Here is a 17,861-nt window from a genome sequence, read left to right on the forward strand (position 1 = left end):
TACATCCTCAAACTGATGCATAATTTAAAATATAAATTAAGATTTTGATATTTCCAGATAAAAATAAATCTTGAAATAGCAATGTTTTTATAACTGTTGATGTATCTCATATTTTACATGATCATATTTATAGAATGGTTTATATCTGAATTATCAATAAGTTTAAGTATTCAATTTACTAAAGTAGAGCCATAATTCAATAGTTATATACATATAAGATAGAAGTAATTTTATTTACAATCTAATTTAGATTATGTATTATAGAGTATATAAATCTTACAGTGCGGGATACTGTCTAACTCATTTAACAAATATTATAAAACATTATCTATAAAATACAGCTGCTTTTGTGTTTTTCTCATGAACAGAATATCTATCATCCATCCATCCATCTATCTATATCTATCTATCTGTGTCAGTCAATCATCTATCTAATTTAAAACAGTGTTTCACAATGTAGCCCAGGATGGCCTTATACTCTAGATCCTTCTGCCTCATCCTCCAAGTGCTGAGGTAACAATTATGAAAAGATAGGCCTTTCCAATCAATTTTTAAAAGAAAATGTATGCACTTATGGTTATTTCATTAAACCAAATACTGTAAGATCAGAAACTGATTAACACATAAGATGGGGAGACAGGCAAATTTACAAGACCCTTGGGTAAACCATGAAAATGAAACCAACTCAATAAAGTCTGAACAGTTTTCATGTAATTATCCTACTAGCAGTGGACAGGTGGGTATTACTCAGGGGTGTATTAATCAAGAAATTCACTGTTGAATAGAGGCATGCTTAAAATGTCGATGTGGTAGTTTGAATGGATGTCTCCCAATAGATTCAGGAGTTTATTAAAGCTTGTAACCTAGATCTCTAGCCACCTGGCTGGAAGAGTATCACTGTGGGCAGAACCTGGGGCCCAGCTCTAAGGTGTTACTGGGGCTGATGTAGAACTCCACCCTAAGGTATGCAGAGAGCGGTCTGAGTTCCCTGTTATTTGGCTGCCAGCTTTGGCTCTCGCTTTTGGTGGTGGGTTCTCTCTCTACGTGGACTTGGAAAAGAGGGCCAGCTTCTTCCACCATTATGGAACTTCCCTGAATCTGTAAGCCTCAAATAAATCCTGTTCCTCCCATAAACTGTTTGGTTTTGATGTTTATCCCAGCAATGTGAAGCTGACTACAACAGTTATAAATACAAGTGAAATATAAGTACTGAGATACAAAATTGCTAATATAGTTTTGGGGATGTCACATCAGAAACTAAATGCTATAGTCAGTCTAATAAGACCATGTTTTGTTTTGTTCCCCCCACCCCCCCGGTATAGTCTCACTCTAGCCCAGGCTGACCTGGAATTCACTACGTAGTCTCAGGATGGCCTCGAACTCACAGCGATCCTCCTACCTCTGCCTCCCGAGCACTGGGATTAAAGGTGTGTGCTACCACACCCAGCCTAACACCATGTTTTAAGTGTCCTGATTTTATTTATAAAATATTAATATAGAGCTTTTCTATAATAGGTTGATTTTAATCACTAACAATGTAGCAGTAATTTTTCTTTCTCATTTCCTTCCCTCTTCCCTACTCCTCTCTTGGTAAGGTCAAGTAGTAGCCCTGGCTGGCCTCAAATCAGGAGGATCCTTCTGTCTCTGTCATCTGTGTGTTGGGTCTGTAATATGTGTCACTTTGCCCAGTTCAGTTTCTTTTCTTGAAAAGCCCATACAGATAATGTTTCTCAGTAAAGATTAATAGAAACTAATTAATAGAAACAATTAATTTAACTCTATATAAATAAGATCACTATATAAATAACAATCACTAAATTACCAAAAGTCACTAAATTTTCTAGGAACAAAAGTTAGATTTAAAATATTTGAATACTCAATAATTGATAAACTATTAGGAAAGTCAATTTACAGTTACAGGAAACTCACTGAGATTAAGCATATTGATATGGGTTATTTATAGTTATAAGAAAGAAAAGATACATTCACATAAAGACATGCAGTAATTCTTAGTATCTATTAATATTAAATTAAGTTTTATTGTTGAGAGAGAGAGAGAATGGGCACACCAGGGCCTCCAGCAACTGCAAACAAACTCCAGACATGTGTGCCTCCTTGTGCATCTGGCTAACATGGGTCCTGGGGACTCCAACCTGGGTCCTTTGGTTTTGCAGGCAAACGCCTTAACCACTAAGCCATCTCTCCAGCCCTGTATTTCATTTTTTTAAGGGTTTTATATAAGAAATTTTCACATAGTACTCTTGAGTCTAGATCTGGAATAAAATAATTTTCTTATTCGAACAGAATTGTACAAAGGAAATTCCAAATGTATGACTTAAATAATATGAACATCACTCTGAATAATAATTACATTTTGTTTTCATTTACTGCCATTTGAAAAATCAAATTTGCTTTTTAATTTGTTTATCCATAATGGAGACTTCTGAGATAGGTGGAAGGATGGAGAGCCAAAGGAATCCCCAACAGTACGGGAAATGAAATCCATGAGTCTAGGTTTTACCTCAGCAGGCTTGCCAACACCCACTACAATCAATTTGCCATCTTCTAAACCTACAAGAATGTGGCTGTATTCTTTGGTTACTGAAACACAGTGGATAGGCAATCGCATGGCTAATGGAGTGACGCTGAGATTCAAACTAGAAGAGAAATAAAAAAACACAGACATAATTACATGCATACAGAATGAGTTAATAGAACTTTATACCTTGAAGATAACTCAATGATCAACTAGTTTTGCAATCCAATTTTACAGGCATGTGCCACTGTGCCTGGCTGGGTTTCATTTTCTTACCCTACAAAAAGAGGGCTCTTGCTCTATCCCATTACAATTCCTACCGATTCTTCAAAAAGACTACTTACTCAGACTTACTCCTGCCACACATACAACTACTCCACTCTTTTCTTCCCACCCCTCTTTGTTTTTATTCTTTTTGTCAATGTAGGTTCCCACTGTAGCCCAGACTGACCCGGAACTCTACAACAATCCTCCTATCTCAGCATCTTGAGTGCTGCGATTAAAGGTGTGCACCACCATGCCCAGCTCTCTTTCTGAGACAGGGTTTTGAAAATAGCCCAGGATGGCATTGAACTCACATCCTAAGTCTCCCGAGTGTTGATTGATTATAGGGGTGTACCACCTTCAAGGTCAATCATTGATTAAATGCTTTTCACCTTGCTGACTAATGAGTTGTGATAGTTTGAATGTGATAATTTAAATATATGGCCCCATAGATTCAGGTATTTAATTAAAATTGAGCTTGTAGTGTGAGTCCTCTAGCAGGCAGATCCTGCTATACGGGGCATGTAACTGCAGGCAGATCTTGCAGTTCAGCCCTAAGGTATGTTTGGGGGCAGATCTGAAGTACAGCCCAAAGGTGTGCAGAGAACAGTCTGAGCTCGGGCATGCTGATGTTGGTGTTTTGCTTGTTGTAGTTGTTTCTCTTTGTTTGGATCTATGGAAATAAGCAGCTTCTTCTGCCATTGATGGTGCTCCTCTGGACTCTGTAAGCCTGAAATAAACCTCTTTCCTCCCATAAGCTGTGTCTGGTTGTTTGTCCCACTAATATAGAGCTGACTGCAACATAAGAGAAAGGTGAATTAAAAGGCCAAAATATGGGGCTGGAGAGATGGCTTAGTGGTTAAGGCTTTTGCCTGCAAAGCCAAAAAAGACCTGGTTCAATTTCTCAGGATCCATGTATGCCAGATATACATGCATCTGGAATTCATGCCCATTCACTCCCTCCCTCCCCTCTCTCTGCCTCTCTCTCTCAAGCAAATAAATAAAAATAAAAATAAAATACTAAAAAAGAGTTCCAACTTAAAAATACATCCCTCAATGGATTAAGTAACAGAATACTGCCCACCAATTTTATACACATGCATCTATAACATGATTAACACAAATAAATTAAACTTTCAAATACCTTAGTTTGCTTTACTTCATTTAAAATATAATGATCTAGCTGGGCATGGTGGCGCACGCCTTTAATCCCAGCACTCAGGAGGCAGAGGTAGGAGGATTGCCGTGAGTTCGAGGCCACCCTGAGACTTCATAGTGAATTCCAGGTCAGCCTGGGCTAGAGTGAGACCCTACCTCGAAAAGACAAAAAAATAAAAAAATATATAATGATCTGCCTCCTTAGCACAGTAGGAAGCATGTCAGTCTCAAAAAATATAAGTAATATAAAATTTTACATATTTGAATATATACATATATGCTTTATTTACTAATCTAGAATAAGAAAAATTGAACTTCCTCTTTTTTCTTAGTTGTGAAGATGTAATTTTTACAATAAACAATAAACCAAGATTATGAATTTTAGGATTCTGGTTTCCATTCTGGGATAGAAGTACCTTTTCTATTTTTATTTATTTATTTATGTAGGCAGGGTTTAGTTACTTAACCTTGACTAGTCTGGAACTCATTATGTAAACCAGGCTGGCTCTGAACTTGCAGCAATCCCCTGGCTTTGTCGCCTGAGTGCAGAGTCTACATGCATGCATCATACACTCAGCACAGTGCTACCTTTTCTTAAGTGTTATTTCAATAATTTTTATTACTTACCTATGCAGATCCCTTATAGACAGGAACCCTTGTAAGCTGCCAGTGACAATGTGTTCTCCAATTATACATACGTCTGATATTTGTTCATCTAGGACTTGAGACTCAAGATATTTGCCATTTACAGAAAACAGGTGTAATGTGTTCTTACCCTAATGAAGAATTGGTGAGGAATATAAGGATCTCAAATAAGAGCTGAGTTTTTATATTAACAGTTAAAACTATGGCTATAACAGAATGATGGAGATTTTGGAGTAAAAACATGGCTATATTTAAAGAGAAAGTATATAGACCATATTTTCAAAGTAATTTCATATCATATTGCCAAGAAAGCAAATGAGTTAAAATATTCTCCAATTTAAAAATATTACAGTGCTGGAGAGATGTCTTAGTAGTTATGACACTTGCCTACAAAGTCTAGGGACCTAGAACTCCCCAGAACTCACGTAAGCCAGATGCACATGGTGGTGGCACATGTGTCTGGAGTTTGTCTGCAATTGGCTGGAGGCCCTGGTGCACCCATTCTCTCTCTCTTTTTCTCTCAAATAAATAAATAATATTGCACATTCTTAAAAATAAATGATTTTAATAATTAAAAAGCTCTATTACTTAAAGGAAATAAATATATAAAATTGAGTTTATATGCTATCTTGTTCATGAAAGAATTTAATCCAGCTATTTCCATTTAAACTTATGAAGTCCTAGATAATCAGAAATTATTGTCTGTGTAGGTTGCTGGGAACGTACTCAGGGCCTCATTCATACATGCAAGGCAAGTATTCTACTCACTGAACTATATCCTCAGCCCTAAAAATAATTTTTGTAAACAAGTTATACAGGCCAATGGAAATCTCTACAATAAAATGCAAATCTGAGGCCAAGATTGTGGTAGAAATCTACAGGAAGGAATGAACAAATGATTTTTATGAAAGAAAAAGGGCCTCTTTTAAAAATGTTCTTTCCTAACTCAAACTGCTTAACATGTGGAGAGGGACAATGCTACTGATAGCCTCTCCCTACTGTTTATAAGTGTTACATACCTTAAGGGTAGTCTTTTCTTCAGTGCTGGAGTAGATAACAATATGACCTTCATAAGATATAGCCAGATTGGGAATGGTCAGGAGCAGGGAACTCTCACAAGGTGGTCGTAAAGTCCTCATGTACTGACCTTTCTGAATGGTATGTATAATCACAGTGCCATCCTACATACAGGAAATTAAAAAAAAGAAAAAGAAAAAACCCACAAAGGCAAACAACATAAAAAATGGAGAAAGGAAAGTGGCCAGGCACCAAAAATGTAAGTGCCTTATAAAAATTCCAATTTGAAAATTCTAGTATTTTATCTCATATGATGCTATCTTTCCCTTTTGGTAAGACCAATAAAATCCCCAAATAGAACCTAGCTTCTTTAGGCTTTTATTTTCTATTTTACTTTATTTTTGCAATGTCCAAAAATAAATATGGCATAAATTTCTTTTTACTTGTTCTCTTAACAATATCTTCTCAACACTCCAAGATATAGGCATAGGGAAGACTTTCTAAATAAGACCCCAGAGGTCCAGGAACCTTAGACAAACATTCAACCACTGGGATCTCTTGAAACTCAAAAGCTCTTATACAGATATACAGAGCCATCAATAAACAATCTCCAGAATGAGAGAAAAGCTTTTCTAGCTATACATCTGACAGAGGTTTAGTATCTAGAATTTACAAAGAACTCAAAAAACTAAGCAATAAAAAAGTAAAGCAACTCACTAAAAAAAATAGGGAAGGGAATTGAAGAAATTCAAATAGCTAATAAACACTTAAAGAATTGTTCCACATCTTCAGTAATTAGGGAAATGCAAATTAAAATGACTTTTGGATTCCATCTCACCCCAGTCAGAATAGCAGTCATCAAAAAACCAAGTGACAACAAATGCTGGCAGGAATGCGAGGAGCCTTCATTCACTGCTGTGTAAACTTGTAGAATCACAATGGAAATCAACATGGAGACTCCTCAAAAAGCTGAAAATAGACCTACCAGTTATTCTACTCCTGGGCATACAACCTTAAAGACTGTACTTTTTACCACAGAGGTACTTGCTTAGCCATGTTTGTCAGTATACCATTCACAATAGCTAGGACTAGAATCAGCCTTCAGCCAATGTACAGTTAATGAAGATGTGGTACATATATACAATCTCAGCCATAAAGAGAAACAAAATAATGCAATCTACAAGAAAAGAGATGGACTTGGAAACAAATCATACTAAGTGAACTCACAGAAGCAAAGAAAGACAAATGTCACTTGGTTTCCCTCATATGTGGTTCTTAATTTGAAATAGCTTGAGTTGCGTGTAAACGGTAGTTAGTATCAGGAGTATTGACAGGGCACTAGATTGAAGCTACCAGAAAGTGGAAGTACGGAGGGAAGACAGAAAGGGCTATTTGACTGACAACTCGAGGGGCAAATAACAGGAGATGAAAGGGTCTTGGGGGGGAGGGGGTAAAGATGGCAGGGACAGGTTTACACAAAACTAATGACATGAATTAGTACCATAGAAACCTTTTGCTTGGACAGCAAACTAAAAGACAACCCTTAATAGGAGGGGGGGGGGGGAGATTGAACACAAGGGCTCTGGAAAGGGTGGAAAAAGCCTAACCCTAAAACCATGGGCTATGGCTTGTAATTCCCAGTGCCAGAACTGGGTTATACCCTACAGTGAGCTATAGGTTGGGGAGACTCATGAGGATCCCAAAACAATGCAGGCTTCTGCCAAGGTACTTGGTTCCTCACCAGAACTAAATGATAAAATCTTATTGCTGAAGACACTACAATCTGTGGACAGAGGACATCAAGAGATCATGTTGGAATTTAGAAGGAAGCCAGCTTCCTGATGGCCCGCCCTTATAGTGCTAGAAAGTGCTATGCAAGCTGCTGGAGGATAATGGCAACCAGTAGTGAGTTAACAAGCAAGGGACCCTGCAAGCTGTAAAATCAACCTGTTGGACAAGATGTGCACACCAGTACAGTAGTGGCACACAGCTATGCAGATAATCAATGGCTTTCTGATTGGATAAGAGGCCCACGCACTGAGAAATAACTGATACCTGGTACTGTGAACTAAGAATACTAAGATTCTTATAGATTCCAGAGAGAAGTTCCTACTGGTCTTTGGCCAAAGAGTGGCTACACCCATCAAAATGTCTCTCAGTTAACTATGATGCTTGCCTTTAATCCATAGTGCTCCCACTCTTGGTTGGAGAGATTTTCTTTCTTTTCTTTCTTTTTCTGAGGGAGGGACTTGCTGGAATTCACTATGTAGTCTCAGGGTGGCCTCAAACTCATGGCAATCTTCCTACCTCTGCCTCCCAAGTGCTGGAATTAAAGGTGTGTGCCACCATGCCCAGCTCTCTGTTTTCTTTTTATGATGGCAACAAAAACTGGCAAGAACCAAAATCCATCAAAATAACAAGAAAAGAAAGCCAACTGCCTAGAATGAGATGAGCCACCTCCAGCACATCTGCCAGGACCCAGGTGACACCACAAAGGAAGTGGCAAGTTAAACATGAATGCTGTCTCACTGCTATCCCGACAACCTGCTCCAAGGAGGTGGTAATAGACTCCAGAGCATTCAAAACTCATCAAGGCAGGAATCCAGAAACTGCAGAGAGTACACTAATGTAGACTTACAACACACCTGCCAAGGCTCCGGGGACATATGGGAGAGGGGGCAAAGACTGTAAGAGCCACAGGGCTGGAATTTGTCCCTCCCCTCCCAGACTGACTGCTGCCTTCCTAACCCCATGAATATGGTGAATACCAGTAACCCCACCAAGGAGAGCCCTCAGTGGAATGGGGGCAGGGAAGACGGGATATAAGAGGATAACACGAGAGGAATGGGACTGTGTTATGGTGTTGTCAACTTGATCTGTTTAGTAATCCACTGAAATCCTTTTTGGGTGGGTATTCAAGGTTGCTTCCAGGAACATTCATTGAAGGAGCAAGTCCTTCCCCCAGAGTGGGCAGTCCCTCTCAGACAGGGACTTCGTATAAGGAAGCTCTGGGTGAAAAGAGCCCCTTCCTCCCTTCCTTCTTCCCACTTGGCTGCTGGAGCTGCTTGCTGCCTTCCAGCATGGATTGAAGACCAGCGAGGACTGAAGACCAGTGTCAGCTGAAGACCCGCATGGATCAAATCCAGCGGCTCCTCAGGAAGCCTCCAGGCTTTCCAGTGCCATCTGCAATGCTGGGTCGGGACTACTGAGGCATCTGGCCACATGGACTGAGCAGCTACCAGGTTCCTAAATCCTCAGGCCTGCAACTGCTATTGGACTACCGTAAGCTAATTCAATAACTTGCCTTTTTAAATTAATTCATTCTAGCAGTTCTATTCCTCTAGAGAACCCTGACTAACACAGGGACCAATACGTGATTTGTGCATACAATAAAGTTTCTAATTAATAAAAAAAAAAAAACCTTCTCAATTTATATAAAAAAATCAGTGTATCTTAAAGGTGAAATCTTACCCTCGATCCTGACACTGCCATGTCGAGTTCAGTGCTGATGCCCACACTTAGTACCTCATCAGTATGTCCATAAAGAATCTGGAAAGGTTTAGACGATAAGCCCACAGGAGTGCCTCCCTAAGGTTTAAAAAAAAAAAGGAAAGAAAAAGTAAAAGGGCTTAAAAAATTAAATTTATTTGTTTGTGCGCACGTGTGTATGGATGTACCAGGGCCTCTTGCCTCTGAAAATAATGTCAGACACTTGTACCTCTTTTATGCAGCTGGCTTACCTGGGTGGCTTGGAAACTGAACCCAGGCCAGCAGGCTTTGTAAGCAAGCATCTTTAACTGTTAAGCTATTTTCCCAGTCCCAATGGGGTTTCTTACATTGTATTTACACTTTCTAATAACAGAGTAATCCTGCAGGTAGTTATCATCACTGAGCTATCTCATGGTAGTACTCAGTACTTTATATTTTTATTTCTGGGTTGTGTGTGTACAAGTGCACATGCCTGTGGAGGCCAGTGGAGGACATCAGGTATCTTCCTCTATCACTTTTGGGCCATTTCCCCCTGAGATACAGTTTCTCACAGTTGCAGGGGAATTTTTTCCTTGGGGTGAGGAGAACACATGCTTATTCCTCCCAGCTTGAGCATGGAGGGCAGACCAAAGGACAATTATACCAAAACCAGAACTGAAGCTGCTTACAGAGCAGGGTAAGGGGTTGCCAACAGGAGCAATGGATGACTCAAAGGCAGCTCCATCATTGAAAAGCCCACCCAGCTTAGGTGACAACAGAAGCAGCTGTTTTCCCTTTGTACAGCCTTAGGGCAGGACTTGCAACCCGTTCCAGATTTGTTGATTTCCCCAGGAAGGAGTGTTTCACTTTCTATTTAACATACTCTTGGGGAGTAGTTGTGTGACCTTTTAAGTTTCAGGTCTCCCAGTCTTGACTTCCTGAATCAAAGCCTCTTTACTCTCTTCCAGAGAGTATTTCAATTAGGAGCAATCTGCTATACAACACTCACCCAATCTGGAGCTCTTCATTTTTCAGTGAGACTGGCTAGCCAGCAATCCCCAGTCTCAGCCTACTTCAGAGCTAGGGTTAGGGACATACATGACCACACCCAACTTCTTATTTTATTTTATTTTTATTTTTTTGGTTGCTGAGGTAGGGTTTCACTCTAGCTTAGGCTGACCTGGAATTCACTATGTAGTCTCAGGGTGGCCTCGAACTCACGGTGATCCTCCTACCTCTGCCTCCCAAGTGCTGGGATTAAAGGCGTGTGCCACCATGCCCAGCTCACACCCAGCTTTTTACTTAGGTGCAGGGAACAGAACTGAGGTCCTCATACTTACACAGCAAGTCCTTTTGTCCAACACTGGCGAGCACCCTGCCACAGGGGAGCTTATGAAGTGCCACACTACGACACACCACACCAAGGGCCCCCACCACACACACCAGCAAAACAAAACAAAACAAAAAAACCAACAACAAGGAAGTCTGAGAAGCACAGCAAGGAGAAGACACCTCCTGAGAGAAGTACAGTGAGGGGGCCAAGACCTTCTGAACACCAAGCTCTAAAGTGCCGTGATCGTCACAAAACAGAATGAGCAATGTGTGATGTAGAACAGTCAGAAGAAAATCTGGAGAGGAAGACAGAACACTGAAGTAAGGTAGAAAACCTAGAAGCTATTAACAAAGAGACATTTCCTGAATCAGTATCATGATGAGGATATAATAAAGTGGAGGAAAATAAGAAGCTATGATTTCTAATAGTTCCATGAGAAAGGTAGCAAGAATAATTATTATGCTGTCCAGACACTAAAAAAGAGTATTTTTAGAAGAAGTTCACAAGAAAGAATATTTCATAAACACAAGGAAATAAGTGAATCTAACAACAAACTTAGAAAAAAGTAGCAGTGAACTAAAGAGATAGCTTAGATTTGACTGCAAAGCAGATGACCTGGTTCACTTCCTCAATACCTATGTAAAGCCAGATGCACAAAGTGGCACATGCAACTTTGCAGTGGCTAGAGGCCCTGGCGTGCCTATAAACACACACTCACTCTCTCTGTGTATATATCTACTTGCAAATGAACAAATAAAAATTTTTTTGAGGTAGGATCTCATTATCTTCCAGCTGACCTGGAACTCACTTTGTAGTCCAAGTCTGGCCTCAAATTCACAACAATCCTCTTACTTTTACCTCCCAAGTACTGGAATTAAAGGCATGTGCCACCATGCCCAGCCTATAAAATGTTTACTTTATTTTATTTATTTGCATGCAGAGAGAGATAGAGGATAGAGGAAGACAGAAGGGGGGAGGGGAGAAAATGGGCATGTCAAGGCCTCTAGCCACTGTAAATGAACTCCAGATGCATACACCATTTTTGTGCATCTGGCTTTATGTGGGTACTGTGGAATTGAACCCGGGTTGTTAAACCTTGCAGGCAAGTGCCTTAACCACTGAGCCATCTCTCTAGCCCTAAACTTTTTGTTTGTTTGTTTGTTTTCAAGGTAGGGTTTCACTCTAGCTCATGCTGACCTGGACTTCACTATGTAGTCTCAGGGTGGCCTTGAATGAAATGCACCACCACACCTGGCTCCTACACTATTTTTTTTTTTTAAAGGAAAAAGATTAGCAATGAAGACAGGACAGAACATACAAAAAAGAATGCAAAGATGCTCAAAAGTCCACTTCCCTGAGAAAATTCATCACCACTCTCAAATATCTCGATAATTTCACAAGGTCTAACAACATTAAATGTGTGATTACCTGATGTGTTATTTTCCATATGATGCATGTAGTATCTCTGGAACCAGAAATCAAATGTATTCCACAGTAATCTGAAGCTAGGCAAGTCACAATATCTGTAAAACAACAATAAAGAAGCAACAGAATAAAATGAAATGGATGTGTTTTGCTGAAGCAGAACTTTAAGGGGTCAATTCACTAATGTTCCAGCTATTACTAACCCAGTTATTTATTTATTTATTTATGCTTTTCTGAGGTGGGGTCTCGCTGTAGCTTAAGCTGACCTGGAATTCACTCTGTAGTGCCAGGGTGGTCTTGAACTCATGGCAATCCTTCTACCTTGGCTTCCCAAGTGCTGGGATTAAATGCATGTGCCACCACACCCAGCCTAACCTTTTTTTTTTTCTAACAAGAAGGTATAGAAGTGACACTGGAAAAAAAATCATTGGGAGAGAGGGTAACACAAGATTTCAGCCGTATCAAAATCACCTAGAAGAACTTCAAAACGATTCTTTTTTTGAGAGACATGGAGGCATGTGTGAGATGACTGACCTAGGTCACAGAGATTCCAATGGATCCCTGGGTAATTTTGATAGGCTTCTATGCTCTCTACCTCATTCATACATTTCCCCCATTGAGAATTACATTCTTTCAGAATAAGTGTCCTTAAAAAAACAGTACTAATTACTATGATATAAATTCACAATGTAAAAAATAGCATTTTTGCCGGGCGTGGTGGCGCACACCTTTAATCCCAGCACTTGGGAGGCAGAGGTAGGAGGATCACTGTGAGTTCAAGGCCACCCTGAGACTCCACAGTGAATTCCAGGTCAGCCTGGGCTAGAGTGAGACCCTACCTCGAAAAACAAACAAAACAAAACAAAACAAAAAAAATAGTATTTTTGGCTGGGCATGGTGGCACATGCCTTTAATCCCAGCACTTAGGAGGCAGAGGTAGGAGGATCACCATGAGTTTAAGGCCACTCTGAGACTACATAGTAAATTCCAGGTCAGCCTGGGCTACAGTGAGACTCTACCTCAAAATTCAAACAAAAATTTTTTTGGAACTCTAACTATAAACTAAGCTAAATAATGTAGGAATCATTACTATAGAATTGGTAGCAGATTACATTTCATTCATCTAATAAGCTTATTAGAAAAAAAACTACTTATGCTTTGTTCTTCAAAACACTAAGATGTACCAGATTAAATTAATTATTCTACAAGTTTTTAAAAAAATACCCTTGGGCTGGAGAGATGGCTTAGCTTAGTCCTTTGCCTGTGAAGCCTAAGGACCCTGGTTTGAGGCTTGATTCCCCAGGTCCCACATAAACCAGGTGCACAAGGGGGCACATGCATCTGGAGTTCGTCTGCAGTGGCTGGAGGCCCTGGTGCACCCATTCTCTATCTATCTGCATCTTTCTCTCTCTGTCACTCTCAAATAAATAAATAAAAATTTAAAAATTAAAAAAAATACTCTTATGAGCTAGAGAGATGGTTCAGAAGTTAAAGGCACTTGTTTGCAAAGGTCAATGGCCTGGATTCAATTCCCCAGTACCCATGTAAAGTCAAAGGTACATGCATCTGAAGTTCATTTGCAGTGGCTGGAGGCCCTGATGTATTCATACCCCTTTATCCCTTCCTTCCTCTCTCTTTTTCAAATAAATAAATGAATAAATAAATACTAAAATATATTTTTATTTATTTGCCAGGAGGGGGGATGGGCACATCAGGGCCTCCTGCCACTGCAACAAACTCCACATGCATGCATCACTTTGTGCCTCTGACTTTACGTGGGTACTGGGGAAATCGAAACCAGGCCATCAACCTTTGCAAGCAAGCACCTTTAACTGCTGAGCCATATCTTCAGACCCTTATTTTCAACAATTTTACCTATTGTATTGACTGTTAATAAAGACAGCAACTAGGTCAGTTGATGTCTTGCTTGATGATGACAAATACAGTTATCAATTGGTGTTAAAAATCCTTATTTGTAGGGCTGGGGAGATGGCTCAGTGAAATTAAGGTGCTTGCCTGCAAAGGTTAATGACCTGGCTTTAATTCCCCAGTACCCATAAAGCCAGATATACAAGGTGGTACATGAGTCTGGGGTTCGTTTGCAGCAGCTGAGGCCCTGGCATTGTCCAGTCTCTCTTCTCTCTCTTTCTGCTTGTAAATAAATAAAGTGGTGACACATGCCTTTAATCCTAGCACTTGGGAGATAGAGGTGGGAGGATCGCTGTGAGTTCGAGGTCAGCCTGAGACTACATAGTGAATTCCAGGTAAGCCTGGGCTAGAGTGAGACCCTGGCTCGAAAAACAAAACAAAACAAACAAAAAAATTCAACTTAGTGTAATATCTTCTAATGTACTATGAAGGTCCATCTAACCTATATGGTGCTTTAGTATACCCTCAGTATATTAGGCACTCTTAGAAAGATCACATAGTACTTTTACATAATTTAGAAAATAGAAAGTTTTTGAAAAAATTTTTGGGCTTAGGAGATGGCTCAGTGTTTGAAGTGTTTTCTGCCCAAGCATGAGGACCTGAATTTGGATCCCCAGAATGCACCTAAGCCCAAACATGGCAGCACAAAAAATACCTATGCCAAGATGGGACTGGAGACAAGAGAATCTCTGGAAGCTCACAGGCCAACTGGCCTTGCTAACAAAGTAATGAACAAGAAGGGACCCTGCCTCAAACAATGTGAAGGCAAGGGCTGATTCCCAAGGTTACCCTATAACCTCCACATGTGTCCAATGCCATGTGTCCACTCACACATACATCATACATATGCAGAAAAATTTTAAAGTTAGCTCTTACCCATATGTCTGATGATATGTGAGATAATTTTGCCTTTTGTGAGTGACATCACTTGAATACTATTATCCCAGTATCCAGCACTAAAGAGCAACTTCGCATCATGTGATACTACAAATAGCTTAGAAGTGACCTCCAGCCCTGGAGCAAAAGGACCATTCATAGTACGTTGAGTTCTGTAAACACAATTATACATTAGACTTTTCTTTAAAAGATCACTTAGATTGGTATTATAAATATTTTTATCTCTGAAAAATATAAATCCCAAAAGTTCTACTTGAAATGTTATTAGATGATAGAATTTCAAGAAATATTAATTGTACTTTTTCATGTTATTCATAAAATAGAGAAACACATACAAATAGTCTGAAAGGTTAAGCATAAAGGTGAGATCCCGTGAAGGTGTGCAAAAGGTTGGCCATCTAATAAAAGTGGTAGTTCTGGAAATGGTAGTCTCAAAGTACAAAGACAAGACAGGAAATGCTAAGGCCAGGAAAATCACAAATAAACTTGAATCAAGTATCTTCTACACAAAGTGATATGTACGTGACAAATCTAATATATATCTAACAAGATTCATGACAGTTGTTTCTGTTCCAACGAAAGCAAACACATGACTTAGGCTTGCTTCCAAGGGAAGCATCTCTACACCTAGCCAATCTAAGTTTTCTGAAGACAGACCTAAGTGCTTGCACACTAGTATGTGTACAGGACAGGAGGCCTAATTCTGCTGGATCTGTGCTAGGACTGTATTATTTAGTATTAATCTGCTGAGAATGGAATTTGTACAAAAGAATTTGCACCAAGTTCTATGTTGGAGTTTTATTTTATTGAGAAAAATGAGAAATATACAGCAATAAAAATCATACCATCTAAGCCAGGCATGGTGGTACACGCCTTTAATCCCAGCACTTGGGAGTCAGAGGTAGAAGGATCACTGTGAGTTCCAGGCCTCCCTGAGACTACAGAGAGAATTCCAGGTCTGGGCTAGAGTGAGACCCTATCTCAAACAGAACTACTTAAGATGATACAATTTATTTTAGATGGTACAATTTTGTTTTTGTTATTGTTTTGTTTTTTTGAGGTAGGGTCTCACTCTAGCCCAGGCTGACCTGGAATTCTCTGTATTCTGAGTGATCTCAAATTCACTGTGATCCTCCTACCTCTGCTTCCCAAGTGAGGGATTAAAGGGGTGCATCACCACACCCAGCTTAGCTTTTTTTTTTTTTTTTTTTTTTTTTTAGGCAGGGTCTCTACCCCTGCCTGACCTGGAATTCCCTGTATAGTTTCAGGGTTGCCTTGAACTCACACTGATTCTCCTACTTCTGACTCCTAAGTGCTGGAATTAAAGGCATGTTCCACCATGCCCAATTTCATCTTAAATACTTTTCATACTTGTCACTAAAACAAATGTTAGGATGCAACTTAAAAAAAAAAAAAGGGGGGTGGGGAAGAGAAAAAGACGGAAAAATTTAGGTCTCAAAGCATTGCTTTCAAGATGACAGGAATCAATCTTGATTATTTTTCTTGGTAAGAATGAATCTGCTATAGTTCTTCTGCTTTAAGGGTTAATTTACTTACTTTGGATTTGTCACACTTTGATCCTTGATGAACGTAAAGTAATTAGAAATGTTTCTGTCATAAGGTAGCCATCCATGAGTCCCAACAATGTAATTCATGCTTATTGTTATCTGAAAAAGAATATAAAACTCAGCTGGGTGTGGTGGCACATGCCTTTAATCCCAGCATTTGGGAGGCAGAGGCAGGAGGATTGCTGTGAGTTCAAGGCAACCTTGAAACTACACAGGGAATTCCAGGTCAGCCTGGGCTACAGGGAGAACCTGCCTAAAACACACACACACACACACACACACACACACACACACACACACAAACAAAAAACAACAACAAAAATAAAACACTAAGCTAGGCCTTTATATGAGGCCTAGAAGCTAGAAAGGAGGCACTAGGGAGGGAGGAGTGGGTGAGGTTAAATGGAGGGGATTGAAGATACATAAATAGAGGGGTAGAATATTAGGGGTGGAAAGGCCCTAGTGGGGTTAGGTTAAGGGGGATGGAAGAGAGGAGGGAATGGAAGGAAGATTAATCAAAACTAAAGATGTTATGAATAAGCTACATGGGAACCTACTTCTTTCTTAGTATGTATGTATGTATGTGTGTGTGTATGTATATATATATGGATGTTACAGGAAAATCCCAGTGCCAAGGGTGGGATACCGTCCATTAAGTTGTTGGTCAGAAAGGCCCCCAAAACAATACAGGATATCAAGGCTCTAGCTTGCTCACCAGACTTAGATGGTGAGAGTTTATTGTTGAAGGCACTATATACTTGGGTTGCAGAACACTGAGAAATCCACCTGGAACTGAACTGGAAGCCTCTTTCCTGCTGACTAGCTGTCATGGTGCTGGAAAATGCTAGAGAAAAGTCATCAATGGTCTTAACCAGCAGTGGACCCTATAAACTGGACCCTATACACTATACAACTGGCCCCAGGCAAGATGTGACCATTAGTGCAATAGTGACATGTCTGTTGTGGGGGTAACCAAATGCTCTCAGACTGAATGTGAGGTTTGCTCCATGGAAGGGAATTCATGCCTGGTACTAAAAAATCTAGTCAAAAGCCTGTGGCAGAGAAGGTCATAAACCCTAAGGGGAAAGCTACTACTGGATATATTATTATTCCTACCAAAACTACTCTTGTAATATTTATGCTGCTGTCAATTCTGGTTAGAGAGATTACTCTCTTTTCAGATGATGAAGACTACCAGGGACACTCAAAACTCATCAATTTGCAGAGGAAAAAAAAAAAAAATTGAGGGCTAGAGAGATTGCTTAGCAGTTAAGTGCTTGCCTGTGAAGCCTAAGGACCCCAGTTCCAGGCTTAATTCCCCAGGACCCACGTTAGCCAGATGCACAAGGGGGCGCACGTGTCTGGAGTTCGTTTTCAGTGGCTGGAGGCCCTGGCGTGCCCATTCTCTCTATCTGCCTCTTTCTCTCTCTGCCTGTGGCTCTCAAATAAATAAATAAAAATATTAAACAAAATAGTTGAATGAAGTCTAAGGGATCATTGTTGAAGAGGTAGCAGAAAAAAATGTAAGGAGTACTCTGGAACACTTCTTCCTGACAAAGTGGCTGTTGCATAAATGATCTCATAGCAGCTGTCATTACTTGCACAAAACTTTCATAATACT

At 39.9% G+C, this 17,861-nt stretch overlaps 1 protein-coding gene across 1 annotated transcript in view; it reads right to left on the reverse strand.

The window, feature by feature from the left end:
- Nbeal1 (neurobeachin like 1) overlaps nucleotides 1–17,861 on the reverse strand; it is a 203,095-nt gene that overhangs the window by 2,981 nt on the left and 182,253 nt on the right. The window contains exons 49-55 of the mRNA XM_045147952.1: nucleotides 16,230–16,339; nucleotides 14,652–14,824; nucleotides 11,850–11,944; nucleotides 9,092–9,208; nucleotides 5,623–5,784; nucleotides 4,586–4,734; nucleotides 2,522–2,657 (exon numbers count right to left, since the gene is read on the reverse strand). Coding sequence (XP_045003887.1) covers nucleotides 2,522–2,657; nucleotides 4,586–4,734; nucleotides 5,623–5,784; nucleotides 9,092–9,208; nucleotides 11,850–11,944; nucleotides 14,652–14,824; nucleotides 16,230–16,339 — 942 coding nt within the window. The remainder of the gene's footprint in view (nucleotides 1–2,521; nucleotides 2,658–4,585; nucleotides 4,735–5,622; nucleotides 5,785–9,091; nucleotides 9,209–11,849; nucleotides 11,945–14,651; nucleotides 14,825–16,229; nucleotides 16,340–17,861) is intronic.

This window comes from Jaculus jaculus, chromosome 4, assembly GCF_020740685.1.
Source record: "Jaculus jaculus isolate mJacJac1 chromosome 4, mJacJac1.mat.Y.cur, whole genome shotgun sequence".
In the NCBI taxonomy this organism is placed as follows: domain Eukaryota; kingdom Metazoa; phylum Chordata; class Mammalia; order Rodentia; family Dipodidae; genus Jaculus; species Jaculus jaculus.